The 23,354-nt window shown below is 49.3% G+C and overlaps 1 protein-coding gene across 5 annotated transcripts in view; it reads right to left on the bottom strand.

Annotated features, from left to right (window-relative positions):
- Positions 1-23,354, bottom strand: part of TMCO4 (transmembrane and coiled-coil domains 4) — a 141,611-nt gene that overhangs the window by 62,627 nt on the left and 55,630 nt on the right. For 4 of the 5 annotated variants that reach the window (XR_003548875.1, XM_027770602.1, XM_027770603.1 and 1 more), the window contains exons 6-11: positions 22,267-22,399; positions 12,332-12,429; positions 11,399-11,542; positions 10,521-10,640; positions 5,411-5,575; positions 4,225-4,361 (exon numbers count right to left, since the gene is read on the bottom strand). Coding sequence is in view for 4 of the 5 variants with exons in the window: in XM_027770602.1 (XP_027626403.1) it covers positions 4,225-4,361; positions 5,411-5,575; positions 10,521-10,640; positions 11,399-11,542; positions 12,332-12,429; positions 22,267-22,399 (797 nt within the window). In the remaining variant the exon portion in view is untranslated. Of the gene's footprint in view, positions 1-3,319; positions 3,472-4,224; positions 4,362-5,410; positions 5,576-10,520; positions 10,641-11,398; positions 11,543-12,331; positions 12,430-22,266; positions 22,400-23,354 lie in introns of those variants that run through there. The other variant, XM_027770604.1, reaches the window with a different exon arrangement.

The raw sequence follows: 23,354 nt of genomic DNA, 5'->3' as shown, positions 1-23,354 counted from the left end.
GGGTGAACGAGCTTCAGAACTTACCAGGCAGGTACTCCTAAATCTAGAACAGGAGCTGAGATGCAAATGGAGCTAAAGCCTTCAAAAGCACCGTTAGAGGAAAAGACAGGACGGCATAGAGATCTATCATTTTTTTTTTTCTGCTACACTTTAATTGCCCTTCGCTGGCATGCACTGCATAAGTTAAGAGCTAGTTAATGCTGTAATGCGCAAAACAATTTCATGCATCTTAAATATTGCACTTGTACTTTAATTCCGCATTAAGTGGTCCCCTGAAATTTTTAAATTTACAAAGTCACTGCTGTCTGAAAACGCTACACTGCTGACGTTGCAGACAGAGGAAGGGGGCTCTCACGATGGATGTAGGGGCCTTTGGAAGCTGCAAAAGGCAAGGAAATGGATGCTCTCTGGAGTCCTTGAGGGATGCAGCCCTGTGGATGCACCTTGGACTTCCTACCTCCAGAGCTGTAAGATAAGACATCTGTGTGAGGGATAAGACTGTAAAAGGTAATACAGTTTTACTTTTCAAAAAAGTTTCTTCTATGAATGAAAAAGAGAGAGAGCAAGATGGAGAGACAGCCTCCAGCAGTGTCGTCACACTGTGATGTCCTCTCGGCTCCAGCCAGCCCTGGATCGTGGGCACACGAGCACTGGGTGTACTCAGGGAGGTCTCTAGACATGAACCCAGACCTTCCTGTGTGGGCCAGTCTAACAGAGCACTGCATTACCCCTGCACCACTATCTGGCCCCCAATGAATTCATTTCTAGCTGGTAAGTTTGTGGCAATTATAAAAATTTTGGTGGGGGGACCAGCAGATGACATAATGGTTATGTTGCTGGACTCCCAAGTAGTCGACTATGGTCTGAGTCCCAGATCTGGAAGCTTAAAACTCATGCCAGGTGCATGCGTGTGCATGCCCAAAATTCTGAGAGGAGAGGAATGAGCAGACGGTGTAACAATTATGTTGCTAGACTCCCATGTACTTGACTGCGGTTTGAGTCCTGGACTTGGCTGCTTAAAACTCACGCCGGAAAAAAACAAACAAACAAAAAACAACCAAAAACTCACGCCGGGCACGTATGCATGCACGCCCAAAATCCCAAGAGGAGAATGGAGCAGAAGGGATTGCAGTGTGGCCATCCCCCTCTGGGGGAGATTTCTCACTTTCTATCTCTCTGGTGAGTGCACTCACCCTATAGCAAAAATCCCTCTTTAAAAAAAAAAAATTCAGAGAGGAGAATGGAGGAGAAGAGATTGTGGCATGGCCGACCCGGGTCTCCAGGAGGATTTCTTGCTTTCTGTCTCTCTGTCTTTCCGGCAAGTGCACATGCCGTATAGCAAAATCACTCTCTCTTTTTAAAAGAATTATTTTATTTAACTTTATTTATTTATTTATTTTAATTTGACCAGAGAGGGACAGAGAGAGAGAGAGAGAGAGAGAGAGAAAGAGAGAGAGATGGAAAGTAAGAAAGCAAGTCACAAGGTCTGGGACTCAAACTGTGGTTGGCTATGTGGGAGTCCAGTGCCTTTAACCATCATGCCACCTGCTGGCCCCACAAAATTCTCTCTTAAAATTTTTTAAAAAAGTTTTTATGGGGACCAGCAGTTAGTGTAATGGCTATGTTGCTGGACTCCCATGTAGTTGACTGCAATTCAAATCCCGGGTCTGGTGATTTAAACTCATGCTGGGCGCGTGTGCATGCATGTCCAAGATCCCGAGAGGAGAGAGAGAGGAGAAGGGATTGTGGTGTGGCCATCCCCCCTGGGGTGATTCTTGCCTTCTGTCTGTCTCTCTCTGTCTTTCTGGCGAGCGCACACACCCTAAAGCAAAAACCTCTAAAAAAAAAAGTTTTTACAAAATTGTATTCATGTATCATTATTACTATTTTTAATTTGCTATGGACCCATGTGCTCACCAGAGAGAGATGGAGAGAGAGAAAAAAAAAAGTGAGAAAGCAAGCTGCCAGGCCTGGGACTTGAACTGTGGTCAGCCATGAGAGAGTCCAGAGTCTTAATCACTATGCCATCTGCTGGCCCTTGTGGCAATTTTCTTTTTCAGAGATTTTTGCTATAGTGTGTGTGTGCTACTGGAGAGACAGGCAGAAAAGAAGAGGGAGAAAGAACCCCCTCTCCCCCCATGGGGCATGGTAAAGTTCAATCCCGTCTCCTCCACCTCTCCATCTAGTTGGGACCCTGGGCATGCATGCACACGCATATGGCATGTTTTTCAAACTGCTGGGGCTGTGGGCATGCATGCACACACATATGGCATGTTTTTCAAACTGCTGGGGCTGGGACTTAGCCCTGGTTGGTCTTTGGGATCTGGCTCCCTTACCCACTAGGCTATGGGCCTGGCTCTGCTCTTTTTTCCGCTCCTCCTTGCTCCTGCTACATGGAGCTCAGATGATGCCGCCCGGGACCACGAGGCCAGACCACACAGAACAGAGCGATGGGGGAGAAACCTGGGTCTCCACACCATGGTGCACCAGCTGCATGCGGGACAGCTTCCCAGTTGGTCTAGGAGAAAGAAACCCCTACCTCGTGGAAGCCACTGCTATTTTGGATTTTCTCCCACTTGCGGCCAAAACAAAACCTAACAATATAGTCATCTCTGACACTATTGCTCAAACCTTTGTCTCCTTATACTCATTTATTTTGAAGGGGACAATTTCATTTCCTTGAATCTTGACTAGATTCAAAATTTTAAAATACAGTCATGCGCTGCAGAACGATGTTCGGGTCATTTGTCAGCGACACTGGATATATGATGAGGGTCTCAGAAGACGGTAAGGGAGCTGAGCAGTTCCTGCTGGCTGTCGCGATGTCGCAGTGCAGCACGACTCGTGTCTGTGGTTATCTGGGTCTGTGTAACACACACTACGATGTCTGCACAACTGCAAAACCACCTCAGAATGCAGTTCTCAGGATGACCCACACTGACCCATGTCAAAGGGTCTTGTTATGTCCCACTGTGGAGACTCCGAGCTTTTTAGGGTGGGCTGGGAATCGAACCCAGATCTCTCTCTCATGTAGCTTCAATCTACCAAGCAGCAGCAGCAGCCAACGTGCACTACTGCAGCTGGGCCTATCAATGTCCTTTTGTTCATTTTGTAGGAAGGTCTATCTTTTAGAAGTGACCTTTGCTGGGGCTAGCAGGTGCTGAACTCCTACATGGCTGGCTGCAGTTCAAGTCCTAGACTTGGCAGCTTGCTTTCTCACTTTCCCTCTCTCTCAGTCTCTGTCTGGTGAGTACATGTGCCATAAAGCAAATTAAAAAAAAATAAGTAAAAGAGAAGTAACCTTTGTTAATCTACCTCTTGGGGGTAGATACAGTCCTGTACCTGTCACTGGGATGGTGGAAGAGAAGAGGAGGGTAAAGGAAGGCTCTTTGACAGTATCTCCACATCTGCGAGAAGGTTTAGCTGATAACCACAGGTCTGTGTGTGCAGCTTTGGTAAAGTGTCAGTTTGCTGTGGACAAAGAAGATCTCGTAACATCTCAGCTGTACAGATGTACTGACGTAACAATGGATGAGGAAAAGCAGAGCTAGTGAACCAGCCAGTTCCTAAATATTTCTGTTACAACGGACAGAACGGATGTATCTTAGGCAAGGAAGTGTCACACCACCTCTGAGCAGTGGCTATCAGGGCTTACTCACTAGGTGGACAGCAGAGGGGCAGGGAAAAAAATAACAGAAGAACGTACCCACACTGAGTAAGTGACACATGACTAGGTTACGACAACTTCTCTTCCTAACTATTTTACGGGGTTTGAGAGCACTGACGATTTCCTCAGATGGTAGCTTTATTCTTCTAGGAAGGAACACCCCGCTGGCAGCACCTGGGAACCCCGCCGGTGGCCAACAGAGGCACGTGATCTCATTCACTTATCACCGTCACTGCCAACAGCCAGCGCTGTGCATGGAAACACTGCCCAAATGATTCCAACCACATTTCTTTAATGAAGAGCAACGCATAGGACCCACTTCCTCTTCAGCTAGATCCCCCACCTTGTCCACACCTGCAGATGCCCCTGCTATTCAACCCTTACCCAGTCACCTGTCGGGATGCACAGCCTGAGGCTCCTGCTGCTCCGTCCTAGGACACCTTGATGACTTGAACTGCAGGGGCAGTAAGACCACCCACACCCCCAAAGCCATCGGGCTGACACCAACCGTGCACATGTCAGCCCCTTCCTCCCCCACCCCCAGCCATTCCTGGTACCTGCTGCCGCGAGAGCAGGATGTGGGCCAGGTGCTTGCCGACCTCTGCTGAGCGGTGGAGACACACACCCCAGGGGTTGTCGATGACGTTGGCCACGCTGAGCAGCGAGGCTGGCAAGGTCAGGGCAGCCACGATGCCTGTGGAGATGGGATGTCAGTGATGGGGGTGGGGTGCCTCCAGGGCAATGACTGGCTAGTGGACGCTGGAGTGATGCCTGCAGCGTCTCTAACTTGAAACCTGCAAATTTTGTGTTGTCAAACTGTTAAATAGAAGGGAAGATCGAAGCTCATGCACTTATGATAGATGGACTAAATTCTTCTGCTCAAGTGCTTGTCATTTCACTCGTGTGACACTCCAGAGAGAGCCCTGGTTTGTCTCCCGACCCTGCATCCTCCAACTTTGTTTCCTAATGCTGCACTGTCCAGCCCCCACTCACCGCCTCTAGGTGGAGCCACGCGACTTGCTCTGGCCAGGGACATGATAGATGTGAGGCTTAACATGGGTTCCTGCACTGGGGCGAGCTTCCTCGCTCTTCTGCCCCTGGTGTGGGCTAGCGTGCACAGGAGGAGAGGCCAATGAAACGGTCTGAGTTGCCCTAGCTGTCCCAGAAAAGGCTAGCCTGGATCAGTGGAGAGTCGACGGACCCAGAGATGCACAAGCAGGCCCAGCTAAGTTCTACCAACTCCAGTCCCACAGCTCCTGAGCTATTATGACACATGATTGCTATTTTTATTTATTTATTTTTTTAGAGGGATTTTTGCTATAGGGAGTGTGTGCTCGCTGAAGAGACAGAAAGTGAGAAATCATTTCTCTTCCATTCTCCTCTAGGGATTTTGGGCATGCACACACAGGCACCTGGCATGAGTTTTAAGCTGCTGGGTCTGGGACTCAAATCGCAGTTGACTATGTGGGAGTCCAGCGATGTAACCATTATGCCATTAGCTGGCCCTCATGATTGTTACTGAGTTTTGGTGGCTTGTTATGCAGCAACAGCTAACAGATATATTATGTGACTGGTCATTTACCTGTTTCCCCAAAGACCATAAACTTCTCAGAGACAGAAATGCTGCCTTAAGCTCTCTGTGTTCTTAGGGCCCAGCACAGTGCCTGGCTCCCTGGTGGTCGCAGGCATGCAGAGATTTGGTAACACCGTAACACCGTGGGATGGAAGCTGGGGAAAGCTTACCAGAGAGCACTGTGTACTTCAGGGCCTCCTGGGCCACCATGTTGGCAAGGCCACTGAGAATGGTCTCCAGGGCATTGCCGAGCTCCATCAGGTACTTGGCCTCCCAGGCCAGGCAGTACTGCTCACGGCTTCGGGCCAACACTGCCCACGGGGCATTGAAGGTACCTGGGGAGAACAGGGGTAGGTGGGGTCTGCCCTGTCTCGGCAGAGGATGTCCCTCCCCACTATCCCAGACAGGCAGTGGGGGAGACCACTCACCCTTGAGGGGATAGACAACAGGCCTACCCCTGCCAGTGAGTGGCAGCTGGTGTAGCAGAGCAGATGGTGCTCACGCTGCCCTGAGTCAGTGGTCTGGGGTTCGAATCCCAATTCCTGCATTCACTAGTAGCTGGGTGACCTTAGGCATGTCACCCACCCACCTTGAACCTCGCTTTGCTTCTGTATGAAGTGGGGAGATTAATTTTTACCTCCCTTCATAGGGTGCTTGTAAGGATTAAGTTTTTGAACTACTATATAAATAAAGTATCATTTTTTTTCTCACCCTGAAGTAGTTCTGGCCACAAGCTGCTGACAACATACAAGAGGGACACACGACAGGACAAGCCCCGTGGCTCAGTGAGGCAGCGCCGTCATTTTTTTTTTTCTTTTTAGGTTTTTGCCATAGGGCACATGTGCTTGCCAGAGAGAGAAAAAAAAAAGAGGGAAAATGAGAAATCACCCCATCAGGGAGGATGGCCATGCTGCAATCCCTTCTCCATTCTCCCCTTGGATCTTGGGCACACATGCACACGTGCCTGGTGTGAATTTCAAACCACCAGGTCCGACTCGAGCCGTGGCCAGCCATGTGGAAGTCCAGTGCCTTAACTACCAGGTCACCTGGTGGGCCAGAGCCAATGGCATCTTGAATCCACAAACACTAACTGGGGAAATAGCTGGAAATTGGGGAAGACGTAGTTGACCCAGCTCTGCCATGATCTTGCTGGGTCACCCAATTTCTCTGCCCCTCCATCTCTCACTCAGGAAATGTAACTGGAAATGATGCCGTGGACGGATGGAGACGGCACCACACGGCAGCCAGTGCCACGTGGGAAAGCATCGTCATGCCTACCTGCCTGCCTCCCTCTCCTCCTCCTCGCCCTCCCTGCACCTCGCTCTCCTCCCTCTCCTCCTCCTCGCTCTCCTCCTTCTCTTTCTCCTCGCCCTCCCTGCCACCTTTAGGACAGGCACAGAGGGGCACCTAACTTTATCTATTTCTGCTGTAGCTCAAGTGACCTTTCCCAAACCAAAATCTCCTCCCAACCTGCTAACCCCTTCACTAGCCCCTGGATCTGACACGAGTCCCCCCAGGTCACTGTTACTTGTCCTCGAGGTTCCCGTTCAACCGCCTCTTCCAAGGGGCCACCTTCCTGGCTTCTCTACCACATCGAATGCACCTTGTGCTGTTTGGCTATAAGTTCTCAGCACAATCCATAATTACACTTAGTTTTGCATCCTCTTTCTGACGTGTGCCTCTCCTACAGAGTGCTTGGTCAAGCACCACAATCCCAAAGCCTGGTGAAGCGATGCATGGTGAGCAATCGTGACAACACAGTGAACGAAGGGAGGAAAGGATGGAGCCTGCTTCCTGGAGCCTTCAAATTCTCAACATCAGCTCCATGCCTCTGATGAAAGATCTATGTTTAAACTATAAGATGTAGTGGGGGGAAAAATGAAAGGAAGAAACATAGCATATGGAACTGTTTTTACACCACTTCAAGTCAACAGAGACCAGATTTTAAAAATAACTGGGAGAATTCTCCAGGATGTTTGGGTTGGCCTCATCCTTATCTGCAGTGTTCTACAGTGACACAGACACGGTTCCCTCTCCCTTGCAGGGACCCTGACTCAGCTCTGCACCAACTCAAGGACCAACTACCTCTCATTATGGCTAAGGGGACGGCCAGCTCTGGGAGAGGCAGCAGGTATAGGAGACTGGCAGGATGCTGGCCCAGGTCTGGAGTCAGCTTGGAAGCTTCTTGCTTGCATGACTTACAGCAAGACACACTGCCCTTCTGAACCTTGGCTGCTCTATCTGTAAGAATGGAATGACAACCTGGACCAGCAGTTAGCTTAATGGCTATGTCGCTGGACTCCCATGTAGTCGACCGCAGTCTGAGTCCTGGACCCGGTGGCTTAAACTCACGCCGGGCGCGTGTGCGTGCGTGCCCAAGATCCCGAGAGGAGAATGGAGGAGAAGGGATTGCAGCATGGCCATTCCCCCAGGGGGGTGATTTCTCACTTTCTGTCTCTCTGTCTCTCTCTGTCTGTCTGGTGAGCGCACGCGCCCTATAGCAAAAACCTCTCCAAAAAAAGAAAAAGAATGGAATGACAACAAGGTTCTGGGCGTGGAGTTAATGCAGCGTGGAAAGTATTACACAAACTGTAAAGTACAGGGCACTGCCCTTCTGAACCTTGGCTGCTCTATCTGTAAGAATGGAATGACAACCTGGACCAGCAGTTAGCTTAATGGCTATGTCGCTGGACTCCCATGTAGTCGACCGCAGTCTGAGTCCTGGACCCGGTGGCTTAAACTCACGCCGGGCGCGTGTGCGTGCGTGCCCAAGATCCCGAGAGGAGAATGGAGGAGAAGGGATTGCAGCATGGCCATTCCCCCAGGGGGGTGATTTCTCACTTTCTGTCTCTCTGTCTCTCTCTGTCTGTCTGGTGAGCGCACGCGCCCTATAGCAAAAACCTCTCCAAAAAAAGAAAAAGAATGGAATGACAACAAGGTTCTGGGCGTGGAGTTAATGCAGCGTGGAAAGTATTACACAAACTGTAAAGTACAGGGCCAGCCTCTGGCATGGTGGTTAAGACCACCAGACTCCACTTGGCCGAGTGCACAGTTTGCATCCTGGTGGCTTGGAAACCAGACTGGGTGTGTATACGTGCTCAAAATCTGGAAAAGAGGGTCAAACGGGTAAGGGAATGGAGCATGACCATGCCGTGGCGGGGATACTTTCTTCCTTTTCCTCTCTCTCTGCCTCTCTCTGGGAAGCACATATGCCCGCAGCAAATTGAAACAAACAACTGCTCTACTGCCTCATGCTGTCCTAGAGTCAAGAACACGGACTGTGCAACCAGACAGAATAAGGGTGAATCATGCCGTGCCCCGACCAGCTGAGTGATGCTGGACAGCCCTTATGAGCCTCGGCTTCCTTAACTGTAAAGTGGGGGCGAGAAGACACCCAGCTCCTCCTCAGGTTGCCATGAGGAGCTACGTGAGCCGATGTATAAAGTGCGTGGGTCGCGCCCGACTCACAGCGAGTGGATGGTTGCAAAACCATTATCGTTATTACACACAATGAGATTAATAAAAGCCCGCACTGAAGAAAGTCCAAAGACCTTTCACGTGTGCAAGCGAGCCCGTGATAATAACGCTTCTTTCCCGGCTGTCAAGGAGACAGGAATAGGTGCTTTTTGAATTTCCTCCCTGAACTTCCTCTAGCTTGGTTAATTCCTCTAACCACTCCTCTGCCTGGGCGCCACAATAAACTAGACTGCTGAATGATAATTTCCTTCCCCTGAAATGAACTTGACCTTTAAGCTGGGGGCAAACTGAGCCAATGAGGGTAGAGCAAAGATAAGGGATTTGGTTTTTGTACCGCAAATTCCTTTACTTAGATTCTTGCTCGTCTTTCTTATAACATGGGATAATGAACATTAATGAGAAGGACCCCTGAATGCTGGCAGGAGACCAGGGTTCCAATCCTGCCTCTCAGTTTCCACGTGACTCCTCTAAATTTCCCCTTCAGATCAGTCAAGGTGCAAGATTATTTGAGCTCCTATCCTGCAAGTAAAACGACTTCCTCAGAGCACCTTCCTAGGTGTTCAGGGAATGTAGAGTCTCTGTGTAGGATTGGGGTCTGGCAGTCACACCAGTAAGACTATGGCTTCTGGGAACATCTGAATGCTTTCTCGCTTGCTTTCTTCTGTGACCCTCAGCAAAGGTGCCTGGGTGGTTGGGGTGGAGGACGGGATTTCCTGGCCCTCCCTGCTCTCTTTAAGTGATGAACTATTTGCTGAGCCTCACGCTGGGCTCTTGCAAAGGCTGAGCCGGGTCACAAGTGGACGGTGGTGTGAGTCCTCAGTGCCACCCTGGTTAGCGTGCCCTGCAATGTGCACGTTCACACTGGAGCACCAAAAGGAATGGGCATTTATGGAATGCCAACTAGAATCTAGGGGCCTTCCATGCATTAATCTACTTTAATCTATGTGCAAATTTGAAAGGCAAGAATGACTTGTTCCACTTTATAAATGAAGTAGCTGAGGTACAGAGCAGTTAAGTAACTTGCTTAGGGCATTTGGCCAAGACTCCTGATCTCTCATCCACAGATTAAAGTCTTTTGCTGTCTTCCCTAGCTCTGAGGACAGATTCAAACTCCTTGCCACAGTGGCCTTTTTCCTGCATGGCCTGGCTCTGCCTGTTCCTGTCTCCTGCGGCCTGCTGCAGCAGTCCCGTGCTCCTGATGGCCTTCTTGCATGGCTGGGCCTTTGCACATGCTGCCCTGTGGCTCAGTAGACAGTTCTTGCTCCTTCTTTACCCAAGTTACCCATAGCCAGCCCTTAGCCTAAATGCTACTTCCTCTAGGAACCCTCCCCAGAAACACTCTGCTTTCCCGACTGGACCCCCACACAGCTTCCCTGGTCTGTCTTCTGTCTCAGACCGGACGTTCCATGGGAGCAGAGGCCATGACTGGGCCGCTGACCGCTATATTTCCAGGGCCCAGCTCAGCACATGGCACATGGTAAGTGCAGTATGGAACTCTGAATACGCCAGCCAGCCAGACTGATGGGTGCACGGATTGGCAGGTGGGGCTTGGGTAGAAGGATGGCTAGTGGACGGGTCTCGCTGGGTGGTGAACGATGAGTGGGTGGATGATAGGTGGGTGTGGGATGCAGTCACCTCACCTCTCTGAGCCTCAGTTCCCTTCTCTGCAAAATGGGATCCCCCAGGCCCACCCCCTAGACGCATACACAGACAAGAACCTGGCCCCGGGTCTGCCTGCAGCAGCAGGCCCAGCTCAGCCAAGGCCTGCCCCTCCCCCCCATCCTTCTCCACTCTGGTTCTCACGGTATTTGCCAGACGCGAGCCACCCGGTGACAGCGATGGTAATGTGCAGCTGCTTGCCCTCCGTCAGGGGCAGGAATGTGAACTCTTCAATGGCCCCCACCCGCTTCTTCATCTTGTAACCTAAAGACCCAGAAGCGAGAATGAGAACGGAAGTGCCGGGCTGTGGCGAATGTCAGTCAGCGTGGCTGTGTGTGCGCACACTCCCGTGGTGAGCGTGTGCGCCCTGCCTCTGGACAAGTGCATTTAGTGTCTGAGTACATTCAGGAAGGTGTCATTATTGTCCCAGTACAGATGAGGCTGGCCGGCCCTGTGGGGCAGCTAGGGTTTGAACTAGGGCATGGCTGTGTCCTGACTATTGGATCTGAAATCTTCTGCTCTCACACCGAAGGGATATAATTCACCCCTTTTAGTAAAAGTGGATCACATTAACCAAGATGAAAAAGGGGATGTGATGATCCACGTGAGGAGTCTAACGGGGATCTATCCATGTGTGGCTGGGGGCTGTTGACACATGATTTGGAAAAACTCCCCCAGGTGATGTTGGCAAAGGAAGGACAGCCATGTTCTTTCTGCACAAGGAAGCCCAAGCATCTCCGAGGCAGTCTTACTGGATGGTAGAAACAAGTCCAGTCAGTCTCTCCCAGGATGTAAACACAAAACGCATGGGGCAAAATCCAGCCTCTCGATTACAACCCTTACCCTGACCCCGGCCAAGCTACTGGCCTAACTCTCTGTGCAGAGCGGAGATACAGAGAGGGACGAGCCTGCCTCCTCTGTGTCCCAAGGAGCCCTCACTGGTGAGAACCTGCCTGTGTCCTTTAGGGTGGGCCAGCCTGACGGGAAACCCCTCAGAACCAACCATTCCTGGTAAGCCTTACCTGTCAGGCCAGCTCCAGCTGCACCGAACAGGGAGGTCATGACAGCTATGCCGGCCACGGAGCCCAGCGCCGCCGCCCCCGCGCTGCCGATGATGGTCGCGGCTCCGGCAGCTACGAGGGGGGCAGCTAGCCCCCCAGTCACACCTGGGGGAGAGGAGCCACGTGGTGAAGGTAGGAGTAAGGGTGTGGCTCGGTGGTTCGTAACCCACTGGGTGGCCACTGCCTTCCATGGAAGATGTTTTTCTTTTTAGAAATTTAATTTTTTACTTTTAAAGAGGTTTCTGCCTTAGGGCACATGTGCACGCAGGGCAGGGGAAGACAAAGTGAGCATGAAAGTGAGAAATCACCCCACAGGGGCAATGGCCATGCCACAGTCTTTTCTCCTCCATTGTCCTCCCAGGATCTTGGATGTGCACGTTCACATGCCTGGCATGATTTTCAAGCCACTGGGTCCGGGACTCGAACTGTGGTAGGCCATGTGGGATTCCAGAGATATAACCACTATGCCATCTGTTGCCCCCTGTTTTTTACTTTTTTATCTTGCCTAAACAGTGCAAGCACTCACCAGAGAGTGATGGGGGCGGGGGTGGTGATGGTGAGAAAGCACCCTTCGTGGGGGGATGGTCATGCTGCAATCCCTTCTCCATCTCTCCCTCCTTTCAGGATTTTGGGCACGCACACATGCCTGGCATGCCTCTCAAGCTGCCAGGTCCAGGACTCCAACTGCACAGTTGGTTAAGTGGGATCCAGCAGGCTTAACCACCACCCCACCAGCTAGCCTGGAGGCTTTGAAGGAGTCTCTTGACTGAGCACCTACCACATGCCCAGGGCCAATCCGATCCAATCCCCCACTCTCTGATCTCACTCCCAGCCTGGGGTCACCTTTTGCTCCACACGGCCCCAACCTCCGTGCCCATTTCCCGCTGGCTTTACCAATCACTGTTCCGCCTCCTACGGTCGCCAGGCCTATCAGGAGATAACGCTTCCATTTCCTGCGGTTTTCTTTCTTCTTCCGGGATGCTTCAGCCATTCTGAGGAAGAAGAAGTTGGTCTTTAGGGGCAGTTGTGCCCAGGGTCCCCGAGACCTGCCCCCCTTGCCGATCCTCAAACTGGGGTCAATGCTGGGTAGATACTCTGTCATGCAGAGTGAGGTGCCAAAGTCACCCTGGGCCTATTGATGGTTTTAAAAAGCTGAAAATATTCTCAAACCCAGATGGGGAATCTCAGTGTGTGGGACATACTACTTACCCAATGGAGCCATCCTAACAGGGTTGCAATTTGAACAATGAAAAGACAAAAAAGTAATAATAATAGCAAGAGAAGCACAAAATAATATCTTTAAACAGATGGACCCAGAAAGACTGCAACATAGAATCACAGACTCCATCGATCGCCTCCCTCCCTCCCTCCCCATCACACCCTCTGATCTCATCTCCCCCTACGACAGTTGGAAGCCAATGCCCATCAGAATAATCATTTGGAAAATGGGTTCGAGAAATGTCTGCACGGGAGACCTGGGCCTCGCAGTAACAGCTAGACTCACTCAGACTTGAAATGTGAATGCTCTGAAACCTAGCAAAAGGAAAGCATTTCGACTGATCTGGGGTCAGTCCTGAGAACAGCTGTGGTGAGCACCCAGCAGTCACGGAGCCCAATTCTCCTGGCAGACATTCTGTCCCCAGCTGCTCTGAGGCCATGGGGAAGAAGATGGGAGGCCGAGGGCAGGACACGGCACGGTGGTCATTAGTGTGCAGACTCTGCACTCAACCTGGAGTTTGGACCAGGGCTGTGGAATGATTGCAGGTGATGGTGACGATAAAAGAATGGTTAATATTTATCAAGGGCTTCCTATACACCAGCCACTGGGCTTTGTGCTTCCTGCGGCTTATCTCATCCTAAGCAGCAGTATTATTGTTGTCCCCGTGTCACACGTGAGTGAATGGATGGCAGCACCCACCCGCCTGAGGGCTGTGGGCTGCATTGGGAGAACGTCTGTGAAGTACCCGCCCTAAGGCTGGCCCCTGTGAGTCTGAACCAAACCGCAGCTGTGGCTACCACGGGGCTACATCTCCCCAGCCTGTTTCCTCTTCTGTAAAATACTAATAAGATAGTAACATCTGGGGACCAGCAGGTGGCGTGGTGGTTAAGGTTCTGGACACTCCCACGTGGCCAACTATAGTTCGAGTCCTGGACCTGGTGGCTTGCTTTCTCACTTTCTTTCTCTCTCTGTTCAAATTAAAAATAAATAAGTAACTAAAATAAAAGAATGAATAAATAAAAAAACAAATAATTCTTAAAAAAAGATAACATCTGCTTCATCAGGTTGTTGGTCTGTAAAGATTAAACCCATTCCGTCTTCATCCATCTAACTAGCAAACTTCCACTGAGAATGACCCACGTGCCGGCCGGCTGTTGCCTTCCGCAAGCAGAAAACACACACGCTCAGTCCCTGCTTGTCTCCTTCCCATCGTCTTCCATTCACATTTTATTAAGAAACAGCTCTTTCCCCCATTCATCTAAGAAAACAGAGTAAGCCTCTGAGGATCTGGCATGCTTATTTTTAAGTTCATCTGTTCATCCATGAGAAAGAGGTGGGGGTCCCCAACATCCCCAACAGGGTGCCCATGCCATGGTCCAGCTCCAGGCTGTCAGTTAGGATCGTGGGAATCGTGAACCTGGAGTACACAGGGAGACCTCAGGATGCAAACCCAGCACTTCCCACACGGCCTCAGCATCGCAGTGCTGTGTTAGCGCCGAGCCACCACGACTGGCCTGTTCCGCTTTGTGATTTCCCGCCAGCCCACCTCAATAAGGTTCTGGACACTCCCACGTGGCCAACTATAGTTCGAGTCCTGGACCTGGTGGCTTGCTTTCTCACTTTCTTTCTCTCTCTGTTCAAATTAAAAATAAATAAGTAACTAAAATAAAAGAATGAATAAATAAAAAAACAAATAATTCTTAAAAAAAGATAACATCTGCTTCATCAGGTTGTTGGTCTGTAAAGATTAAACCCATTCCGTCTTCATCCATCTAACTAGCAAACTTCCACTGAGAATGACCCACGTGCCGGCCGGCTGTTGCCTTCCGCAAGCAGAAAACACACACGCTCAGTCCCTGCTTGTCTCCTTCCCATCGTCTTCCATTCACATTTTATTAAGAAACAGCTCTTTCCCCCATTCATCTAAGAAAACAGAGTAAGCCTCTGAGGATCTGGCATGCTTATTTTTAAGTTCATCTGTTCATCCATGAGAAAGAGGTGGGGGTCCCCAACATCCCCAACAGGGTGCCCATGCCATGGTCCAGCTCCAGGCTGTCAGTTAGGATCGTGGGAATCGTGAACCTGGAGTACACAGGGAGACCTCAGGATGCAAACCCAGCACTTCCCACACGGCCTCAGCATCGCAGTGCTGTGTTAGCGCCGAGCCACCACGACTGGCCTGTTCCGCTTTGTGATTTCCCGCCAGCCCACCTCAACACAATTTCTCCCAAGAACCTCCTGGCTGTAAACACAGCACTTCTCAATTGCTTCACACAGGGAAGCAAACGCCGGAGACACAGCACGCACACCACAGCTGCTGGCTTCCCCTGACTGAGCTTGACGGCTCTGGTGGAGTGGGATGAGGCTGGGCTGCCACGTCTGGCAGAGTGGAAGGCAGGATGGCCATTAACACCTCAGGATCTGAGCCCTGGAAGGCAGGCGTGAATTCCATCCCTGCTGTTGTGGAGGTCTGAATCACCATTCATGCATGTCCAGCTACCCCTCTGTATGGAAAGTTACACAGCCCTGCCCTATCTACTGAGAGGTCATAGGGCCACTTTTAAAAAGTCTATTCATTTATTCCATGAAAGAGAGATACAGGGAGAGGGAGAGAGAAAGACCCCCAGCAGAGTCCCTCAGCTGGTCTGGACCATGGGAATACATGCATGGGCCTGGTATATGCAGGGAGGCCCTGGGACGTGAACATGGGACCATCCCATGTAAGTCCAGTTTCAACATCGCTGTGCCACCATCTGGCCCCATCACAACCAGATTTAACCAATGAAATGAGGGTGGAAGTGATGTGTCACTCTGGCAGAAGCTTTAAGGACGCTGTTACGTGTCCTTTTGCTCTGAGGCCAGCAATGGTCCAGGCAGGGGCCACTCTGTCAGCCTGGGACCTAGAAGCCAGACAGTGTGGACTAACACTGCAGCCAATCTGCAGTGGACATACAGGACGAGAAAGCCAGGGAGAATCGGAGGTGTTTTGTTACAGCAGCAAAACCTAGCCTATCCTGATGAACCAGACCACTTACTGACTTTGTGGCTGTGCACCAAGTACCTGTCATGGCTGGGTTTCCTCACCCAGCAAATGCGGATAATAACACCACCCAAGATGGCAGGAGAGGTCACACACAGTGACTGGCACATTGCAGTCATTCAACGTGTGTGTTGTTGTTATTCCTGCCATTCTTACAGCAACTTCCTTCTAAACACAGGCTGGGGATATACTTTGACCTCTAACTGATGACCTTTAATTCAGTTCAGACCAGAAGGCTGCAAATTATTGGCAGAGTTCAAGGCCTGAGGGAAAACTCCAGGCTGCTGACAACATGCAACAGGAACATGCCATGTTGACACACAATGTGGCTCTGTGAGTCAGCGGTGCCGTGACCCCACAAATACCGACTGGGGAGATAGCGGGAAACTAGGGGAGAAGGTATTCGAGCCCAGCTCTGCCACGATCCTGTTGGGTCATCCAAGTTTTCTGAGCCCAATTTGCTCAGTCAGGAAACATAAGTGGAAAACGGAGCCGTGGATGGGTGATGGGACGGCACCGCCGCAGCAGCCAGTGCCATGTAAGGAAGTGTGACGGTGACTCCCTCCTCCTCCCCAGCTCGGCCACCTTCAGGACAGCGTCACCTCAGGCCCTGTGTGTCCTGCCCTGCCTCCTTCTCCAGCCTCATCTCTCATCACTATTTTAAAAAAAAATTATTTAATTTTACTTATTTTCATCTCTCATCAGTATTTAAAAAAAAATTTTATTTAATTTTACTTACTAATATCATTATTTTTTATTTTATTAGTTTTTTGGAGAGGTTTTTGCTATAGGGCATGTGCACTCGCCAGAAAGACAGAGACATTACTTATTAATATCATTATTTTTAATTTTATTTTATTAGTTTTTTGGAGAGGTTTTTGCTATAGGGCATGTGCGCTTGCCAGAAAGACAGAGACAGAAAGCAAGAAATGACCCCCCAGGGGGGATGGCCACGCTGCAATCCCTTCTCCTCCATTCTCCTCTCGGGATCTTGGGCACGCATGCACATGCGCCCGGTGTGAGTTTAAGCTACTAGGTCGGGGACTCGAACCACGGTTGACTACATGTGAGTTCAGCAACATAGCGATTACGTCAGCTGTTGGTCCCCATTATCTTTTATTTTGCTATAGAGCACATGGATTTACAAGAGAGAGATGGGGGTGGGGGAGATGAGAAAGCAAGTTGCCAGGTCCAGGACTCGAACCACAGGCAGCTACGTGGGAATCCAGAGCCTTAACCACCTGGTCTTCTCTCATCATTTCTTAACTTCACCTTATTCTCCAGAAACACCAGCCAGCTTGCAGGCACACTGCCTTATGCCTCAGGACGTCAACATTGTGGCCCTTGGCCTCACCTTCCTGTTTGCCTCAACATTACTCATCCCTCAGGAGTCAGCAGACGTGTGACATCCCTTCCAGGAAGCCTGCCCTGAGCTCCAAAGTTGCTGAAATGCCCTGACTCTTGGCCCCCCACTCTCTGTACCATATTATCCTGGAATTCTAGACCAAAGGATGGGCATCGAAATCACCAGGGGGAATCTAGGGAAAACACAGCTTCCTGGGCCAGAATCTCTGAGCAGGAGAGTTCTTACAAAATCTATTTGTAATAGACTCCTCCAGGGATTCCGTCGTATCTCATGTTTGAAAACTGCTGGGCTAAGCCTTCAGGGCATATCCCAAAGCCATTCCAGTCCCTCCCACTCAACTCCCCTCCCACAAATCATTCTCTGACTAGGAACCTGGGGGCACTCAAAAAATCGTATTATGAAACTGTTCCAGCAGGACTGAGGGTGACACCTTGCTGTGGTGATCCAATCTTCCATCCGTTGCCCATATCTCGGGACACCGAGTGGCACAGAACGGACATTTTGGCTAAATGACAATATGCAGCCACAGTGTAGGCCGATCACCATTAAGTGGAGACTGCAGGGTGTCAGACCAAGTCTGAAATACTAGAAACTGTTCATGCCACTACGGACTCGCTCTGGAGAACCTAGTGAGATTGTGTCAGTGCCTGTGACATTTCTCAGCCTCACCTGCTCGGGGTTGTTTCTGCAGTGGTATCTGCACATCTATGACACCAGTCTCCACTTGCAGCTGAGGTCAATGAAGGGAATACTCACAACCTACATGGGGTAAGACGCCTGAGAAGTAAACGCAGTCCTTGAAGACTGTGTGGTTTGGGTGCTAGGACATCGAATTCACTTTACAATGACGAGGCGGACAATACGCTCTTATTGCTAGTATCTAGTATTCTGATATTTATATATGCGCACACACATATATGTATACATACACGCAAACATATATATACACACGTGTATATATAAACATACACACATGTATATATACACACAGATATGTATTTTCAAAGATTATGTATTTACTTTTATTTATTTATTATCATTATTTTTAAAGAATTATTTCATTTAACTTTATTTATTTATTCATTTGTTTATTTCAATTTGACCAGAAAGGGACAGAGAGAGAGAGAGAGAGAGAGAGAAAGAGAGAGAAAGTATGAAAGCAAGCCGCCAGGTTTGGGACTCGAACCATGGTCGGCCATGTGGGAATCCAGCGCCTTTAACCACCACGCTACCTGCCGGCCCCATATTATCATTATTTTTAATTGATATAGTGCATGTATGTTCACCAGGAAGGGACGAGGGTGGGGGTAGTGAGGGAGCAAGCCACTAGGCCCAGGACTTGAACCGCGGTCGGCTATATGGAGTCCAGTACCTTAACCGCCATGCTGCCTGCTGGCCCCCATGCTTTAATATTTTTAAATGTTTATAAACATTTGTTGACTCAAAAAGAAAATATTTTCCCTAAAGTTTCTTAGTTAAGGCATTCTCTCCTAGTGTTCACCTGAATGACCAGTCGTTTCCATGTTTATTTATGTATTTGTAACTTCTTAATACCTGTTCTGTACATAGAATGAACAGCTTCCCAGACATCATTAATTATGGCCATAATTATCTACTCTCGCGATAATTTCAACTGTTCGGTTGAATTTCAACATCTAAAGTGCGAGATGAGATGTTGCTGAGTCACACCCGTAGTGCTCCCTTCTTTTTCCATGGAAATGAAAACAGACAGCACCAACACGAAATATGAACGACACACTGGTTCCTAGACTTTGCCCACTGATTAGACACAATGGCAACCCTCACCGTCATACACTCACTCGCCACAGCCACGTGCTGGGGTTCCGTGTCTGCCTCCCAAAGATGGAGGGCCAAGTTCCGGGTTGGCTAACTCATGAAGAGCGAGGCACCCACTCATGGAGCCACGAAGTGTTTCATTCAGTGTCACCTTATCTCCCACGTGAGGGCGCTTCCCATCCTTATCTATTTACCACCACCTTGTTTTCAATCTTTCTCATGTTGACAGTAGGGAGAGCTTATCTAGAGACGCTTTCCTAGTAAAAGCTGGAAAGCGCTATCAACTTCAGAACTGAACAGGGAACTTGGGGTTGTCAACCAGGCCTTGAGGGACACAAAACGTGACATCGAGACTAGATATGGCGGTTGAATCAGGTGACGTCACAGACCCGCGTATGGCCTTGAGCAGTCGTGTCACTCCTCTGACTTTATCTACAAAGTTGCAGGGGGATTGTTACAAGGATCAGAGGAGATGGAGTCTTGTACCCAAAAAGGCAGAGTGGCCAGCAGGTGGTTAAGGTGCTGGACTCCCACGCGGCCAGGCATGGTTTGAGTGCCAGACTCAGCGGCTTGAAAATCACAGACGTGTGTGTGCATGCCCCAAATCCCAGGAGGAGTGGAGGAGAAGGGACTGAGGTGTGGCCATCCCTCCTGGAGGGTGACTTCCAACTCTCCCTCTCATTCTCTCTCTCTCGTGAGTGCACACGCCTTATGGCAAAAAAATCAAACAAACAAACGATCATTAAAAAGACCAAAAAGGGGTCAACATTGGCGGTGTGATCAGGATGCAAGTGGCACAGACCTCCGAGGTGTTAACTGGTGTTTACGGAGCCCCTCCTGCGTAACAAGCACCCTAAGTCAGGGATGAAGAAACTGAGGCATAGAGAGGTGAGGTCACTAAAGAAGTGAAGGCGCTTGGATGGCCCTAGGGGTCAGATGGAGACCCACGAACAGAGGGTGGGACGGCACACCTTGAGCCCCAGCTGCAAATAATCCTCATCAAATGCCAAGTAAAACCTTAGAATAAAGAAATCCACAATATAATTTGATACCCTAATTGTACAGGTGGAGAAACTGGTTTGGTGCCCAGAGAGGGAAAGCCATGTGTCCCAAGGCCACACAGCGAGTTAATAGTGGATCAAACCGAGCTGCTCCTGATGGAGCAGTTGCTATGCTTTCCCTGGGTCTCAGATCCTCCAGAAACCACAGAAATCTGAAGGTTCTCCAAAGTCTCTAAAATTGAATAAAAAGTTACACAGGTCAAATTTTTTTACAGGGAAAGGTTCTATACATGATAACAATACAATGTTATTTTCTCTTGTTAACAAGAGAAAACAATATTTAGGGACTAGCTTCTCTGCCCCAGGCCCATTCGATGTACTTTACACTTATGGACTTGTTTGAACTCTGTAAAAATTCTATAAGGGTGCTATAGTCACCCCCATTTTGCATACAAGGAAACTGACACAAGACAACACAGCCAGCAGGTGGCAGAGCTGGGCTGCTTAGAACTCCCAGATGACACCTTCCCTGGAGTGATAGCTAATAGCAGAACAAGTCCCTCTGGGTAACGTTTCTTTCTGACAATAAGATTTCCAAACAATAACTGAGAGTATCCTTAATTTCAAGGCATATAACACTCTATGGATTTCTAAACGGGTTAGCAGTCCTAATCTAAAATCTGAAATCCAAAATGCTTCCAAATCTCCCACTTTCTGAGTGCTGACATGACACAAGTGGAAGTGCCACACTTGACCTTACGTGAAAACAAGAGTAAGACAATAATTGTTGGTAGAATAAAAGTTCAGAGTCAAGAATGACAGTGATTCCAAACAACTGCATAATATCCAGATTAGTGGCTGAGAGAGTGACACCTTTGATCTGATGGCTTGATGTGCACAAATTGTTTCATACATAGAATTATTAGAAATATTGCATAAAACTACCTTCAGGCTATGTGTATAAGGTAAACATGAAACGTAAAACGAACTTCATGTTTAGACTTGGGTCTCATCTCCAAGATACTTTTTTAAAAAAAAATTATTTATTCATTTTTATTTATTTTAGGTTTTTGTCATGGGGCATATGTGCTTGCTGGAGAGAGACAGAGAGAGATAGAGAGAGCAAAATCACCCCTCAGAGAGGATGGCCATGCCACAATCCCTTCTCCTCCATTCTCCTCTTGGTATTTTAGGCATGCACACACACATGCCCAGCATGATTTAAGCCTTTGTGTCCAGGGCTTGAATCAGTTGACCACGTGGGAGTCCAGCATCTTAACCACCACACCACCTGCTGGTCTTCCACCTCAAGATAGCTTATTATGTGTATGCAAATATTCCATAATCTGAAGTCTGAAATACTTCTGGTCCCAAGAATTTTGGAAAAATGATACTCAACTTGTTTAACCAAAAAAACTGAGCAGCTTTTGTGGTTGTGGTAATTGTCCTGGACCCAGTTTCTTCACTGGCACAGCTCTGGGAGTCAAAGTAGGTATGTTTCCATGTTGTTTCAGGCCAAGTTTCCTCCTTCTTTAAGGAAAACCCCTAACCTTTGCCCCACTAAATCCAGCAGGAAGGTGGGTTCAATGGCTCTGAACTTGGCTTCAGGATGAATTTCCCAGCTGGGCTGAACTGGAGTAACCTGCTCCTCAAAGAAAAGCCACCGTGGCTGAACCAAAGCCAGACCTAGGGAGACGTGCCTGATACCAGGAGCCCACAATCAGGCCAAGACTGGGATTGATTTATGGCTCCCAGATTAGATCCCATGCGAGGCGTTCTATGAAAGGCCAAGCTCTGGCTAGTTACCAGGATATCACTCTCCACACTGTTGACCATACATAGATAAGTAGAACTGCTCTACAGCTGATGGGTCCAGGGGAACGTGGGGGGAAAGGAGGACTCATAGCTACTGAGCACCTGCAATGTGCCAGCCCTAGGATTGTAATATAATCACACTCATTTTTCTCCGTGGCCCTGGGAAGGTGCTATCCTTATTCCTGTTTTACAGATAAAATATTTCAACTTGGAGAAAGGAGGTCACCTGCCCAAGGCTGAATGGAGGACGGGTGTCGGAACAGGATCTGAATCCAGGTTACTCAGACTCACAGACCAGGTGTCACGAGCGCCTGAGTGGAGCAGGGCATCAGGGCATGGGACTGTGGCCCTCAGTAATCAGCATTCAACCCTCCCTTCTCGCAAACAAGAACCGAGGCCCAGAGAGTGGCGACGGTCACATGCGAGCCAGTGCTATAGCCGGGACTCTTCACCCAGTGCTTCTTCCACCTCGCTGCACCCTCTTCGCCGAGGGCTTGGGGTTGTCACCTGCCAGGTGCATTCAGGTGAGGCTCTAGCCACGATGAACTGCTGCAGCTGTTCAATCCTAACAGGGTAGCAGGGCTTTCTTACTCTGACTCCTCCTCTTTGATTTCCTTCAGGCTCTCAAGGAATGTCTCTTCAAGGAAATCCAGCTCCTCCAAGGAGACCTGGAGCAGGGAGGTCATGTGGCAGACGAGGACTCTGGCCCGGGCATCATAGCGCCCTCAGAGAGAGAAACGACAGAAGCGAGGAATTAGTTTAGGTTTTAAGCACAAGATGTTAACAACAGCATCAGTGACAAAACATAGACACGGCAACATCCTAAGTGTGCCACCCCGTGACAGTGGATGAACAACCCCAGCCAATGAACAGGTAACAGCTTCCTGGACAGAACATTACACAGCTACTGAAGACGTGAATCTGAAATAGGCGGTATTCTCACCAGTCAGATGAACAAAGCGCAGTGTTTTAACCCAGAAGCTGTTAAGGAGATGATAAAAACAAGTATTCAGTTGTACCAGCAGTTAGCGTAATGGCTATGTCGCTGAACTCCCATGTAGTCGACCATGGTTCGAGTCCTGGACCCGGTGGCTTGAACTCACGCCGGGTGCATGTGCGTGTGTGCCCAAGATTCGGAGAGGAGAATGGAGAAGAGTTTGCGGCGTGGCCATCCCCCCCGGGGGGGTGATTTCTTGCTTTCTGTCTCTCTGTCTCTGGCGAGCACACGCGCCCTATAGCAAAAATCTCTCCAAAATAAACAAACAAAAAAATGGGTACTTGGGGCATCACTGTGGGAATGTGTCAATGAGTTGAATGGAACTCTAACTGAGAACATACCCCTTAATGGAGGTATGCAAATACCTCCATTAATGAAGCAGTAAATAAAGCCTACTGCTGCATTCATAGCATGAGACGGGATAACCTGGAGATTTCCGACATCAGGGAATGAGTCAGTCACACACAGTCACCCCGCGGAAAAGTGATGGAGCTGTAAAAGGTGATTCCCAAGAAAATTTTGTAATAACTAAAAAAAAAAAAAGTTTTTGCAGTAAAAGAAAAAAAATTTTTTTAGAGATTTTTGCTATAGAGCATATGCGCGCACCAGAGAGACAGAGACAGAAAGCGAGAAATCATCTCCCAGTGGGGGGGGGGGGAACAAGGCTGACGCGACACCAGTC

Source organism: Tupaia chinensis, unplaced genomic scaffold (assembly GCF_000334495.1).
Source record: "Tupaia chinensis unplaced genomic scaffold, TupChi_1.0 Scaffold000146_1, whole genome shotgun sequence".
Lineage (NCBI taxonomy): Eukaryota > Metazoa > Chordata > Mammalia > Scandentia > Tupaiidae > Tupaia > Tupaia belangeri.
The sequence above is the reverse complement of the archived record's forward strand: the minus strand, read 5'-3'. Positions and strand labels throughout refer to the sequence as shown.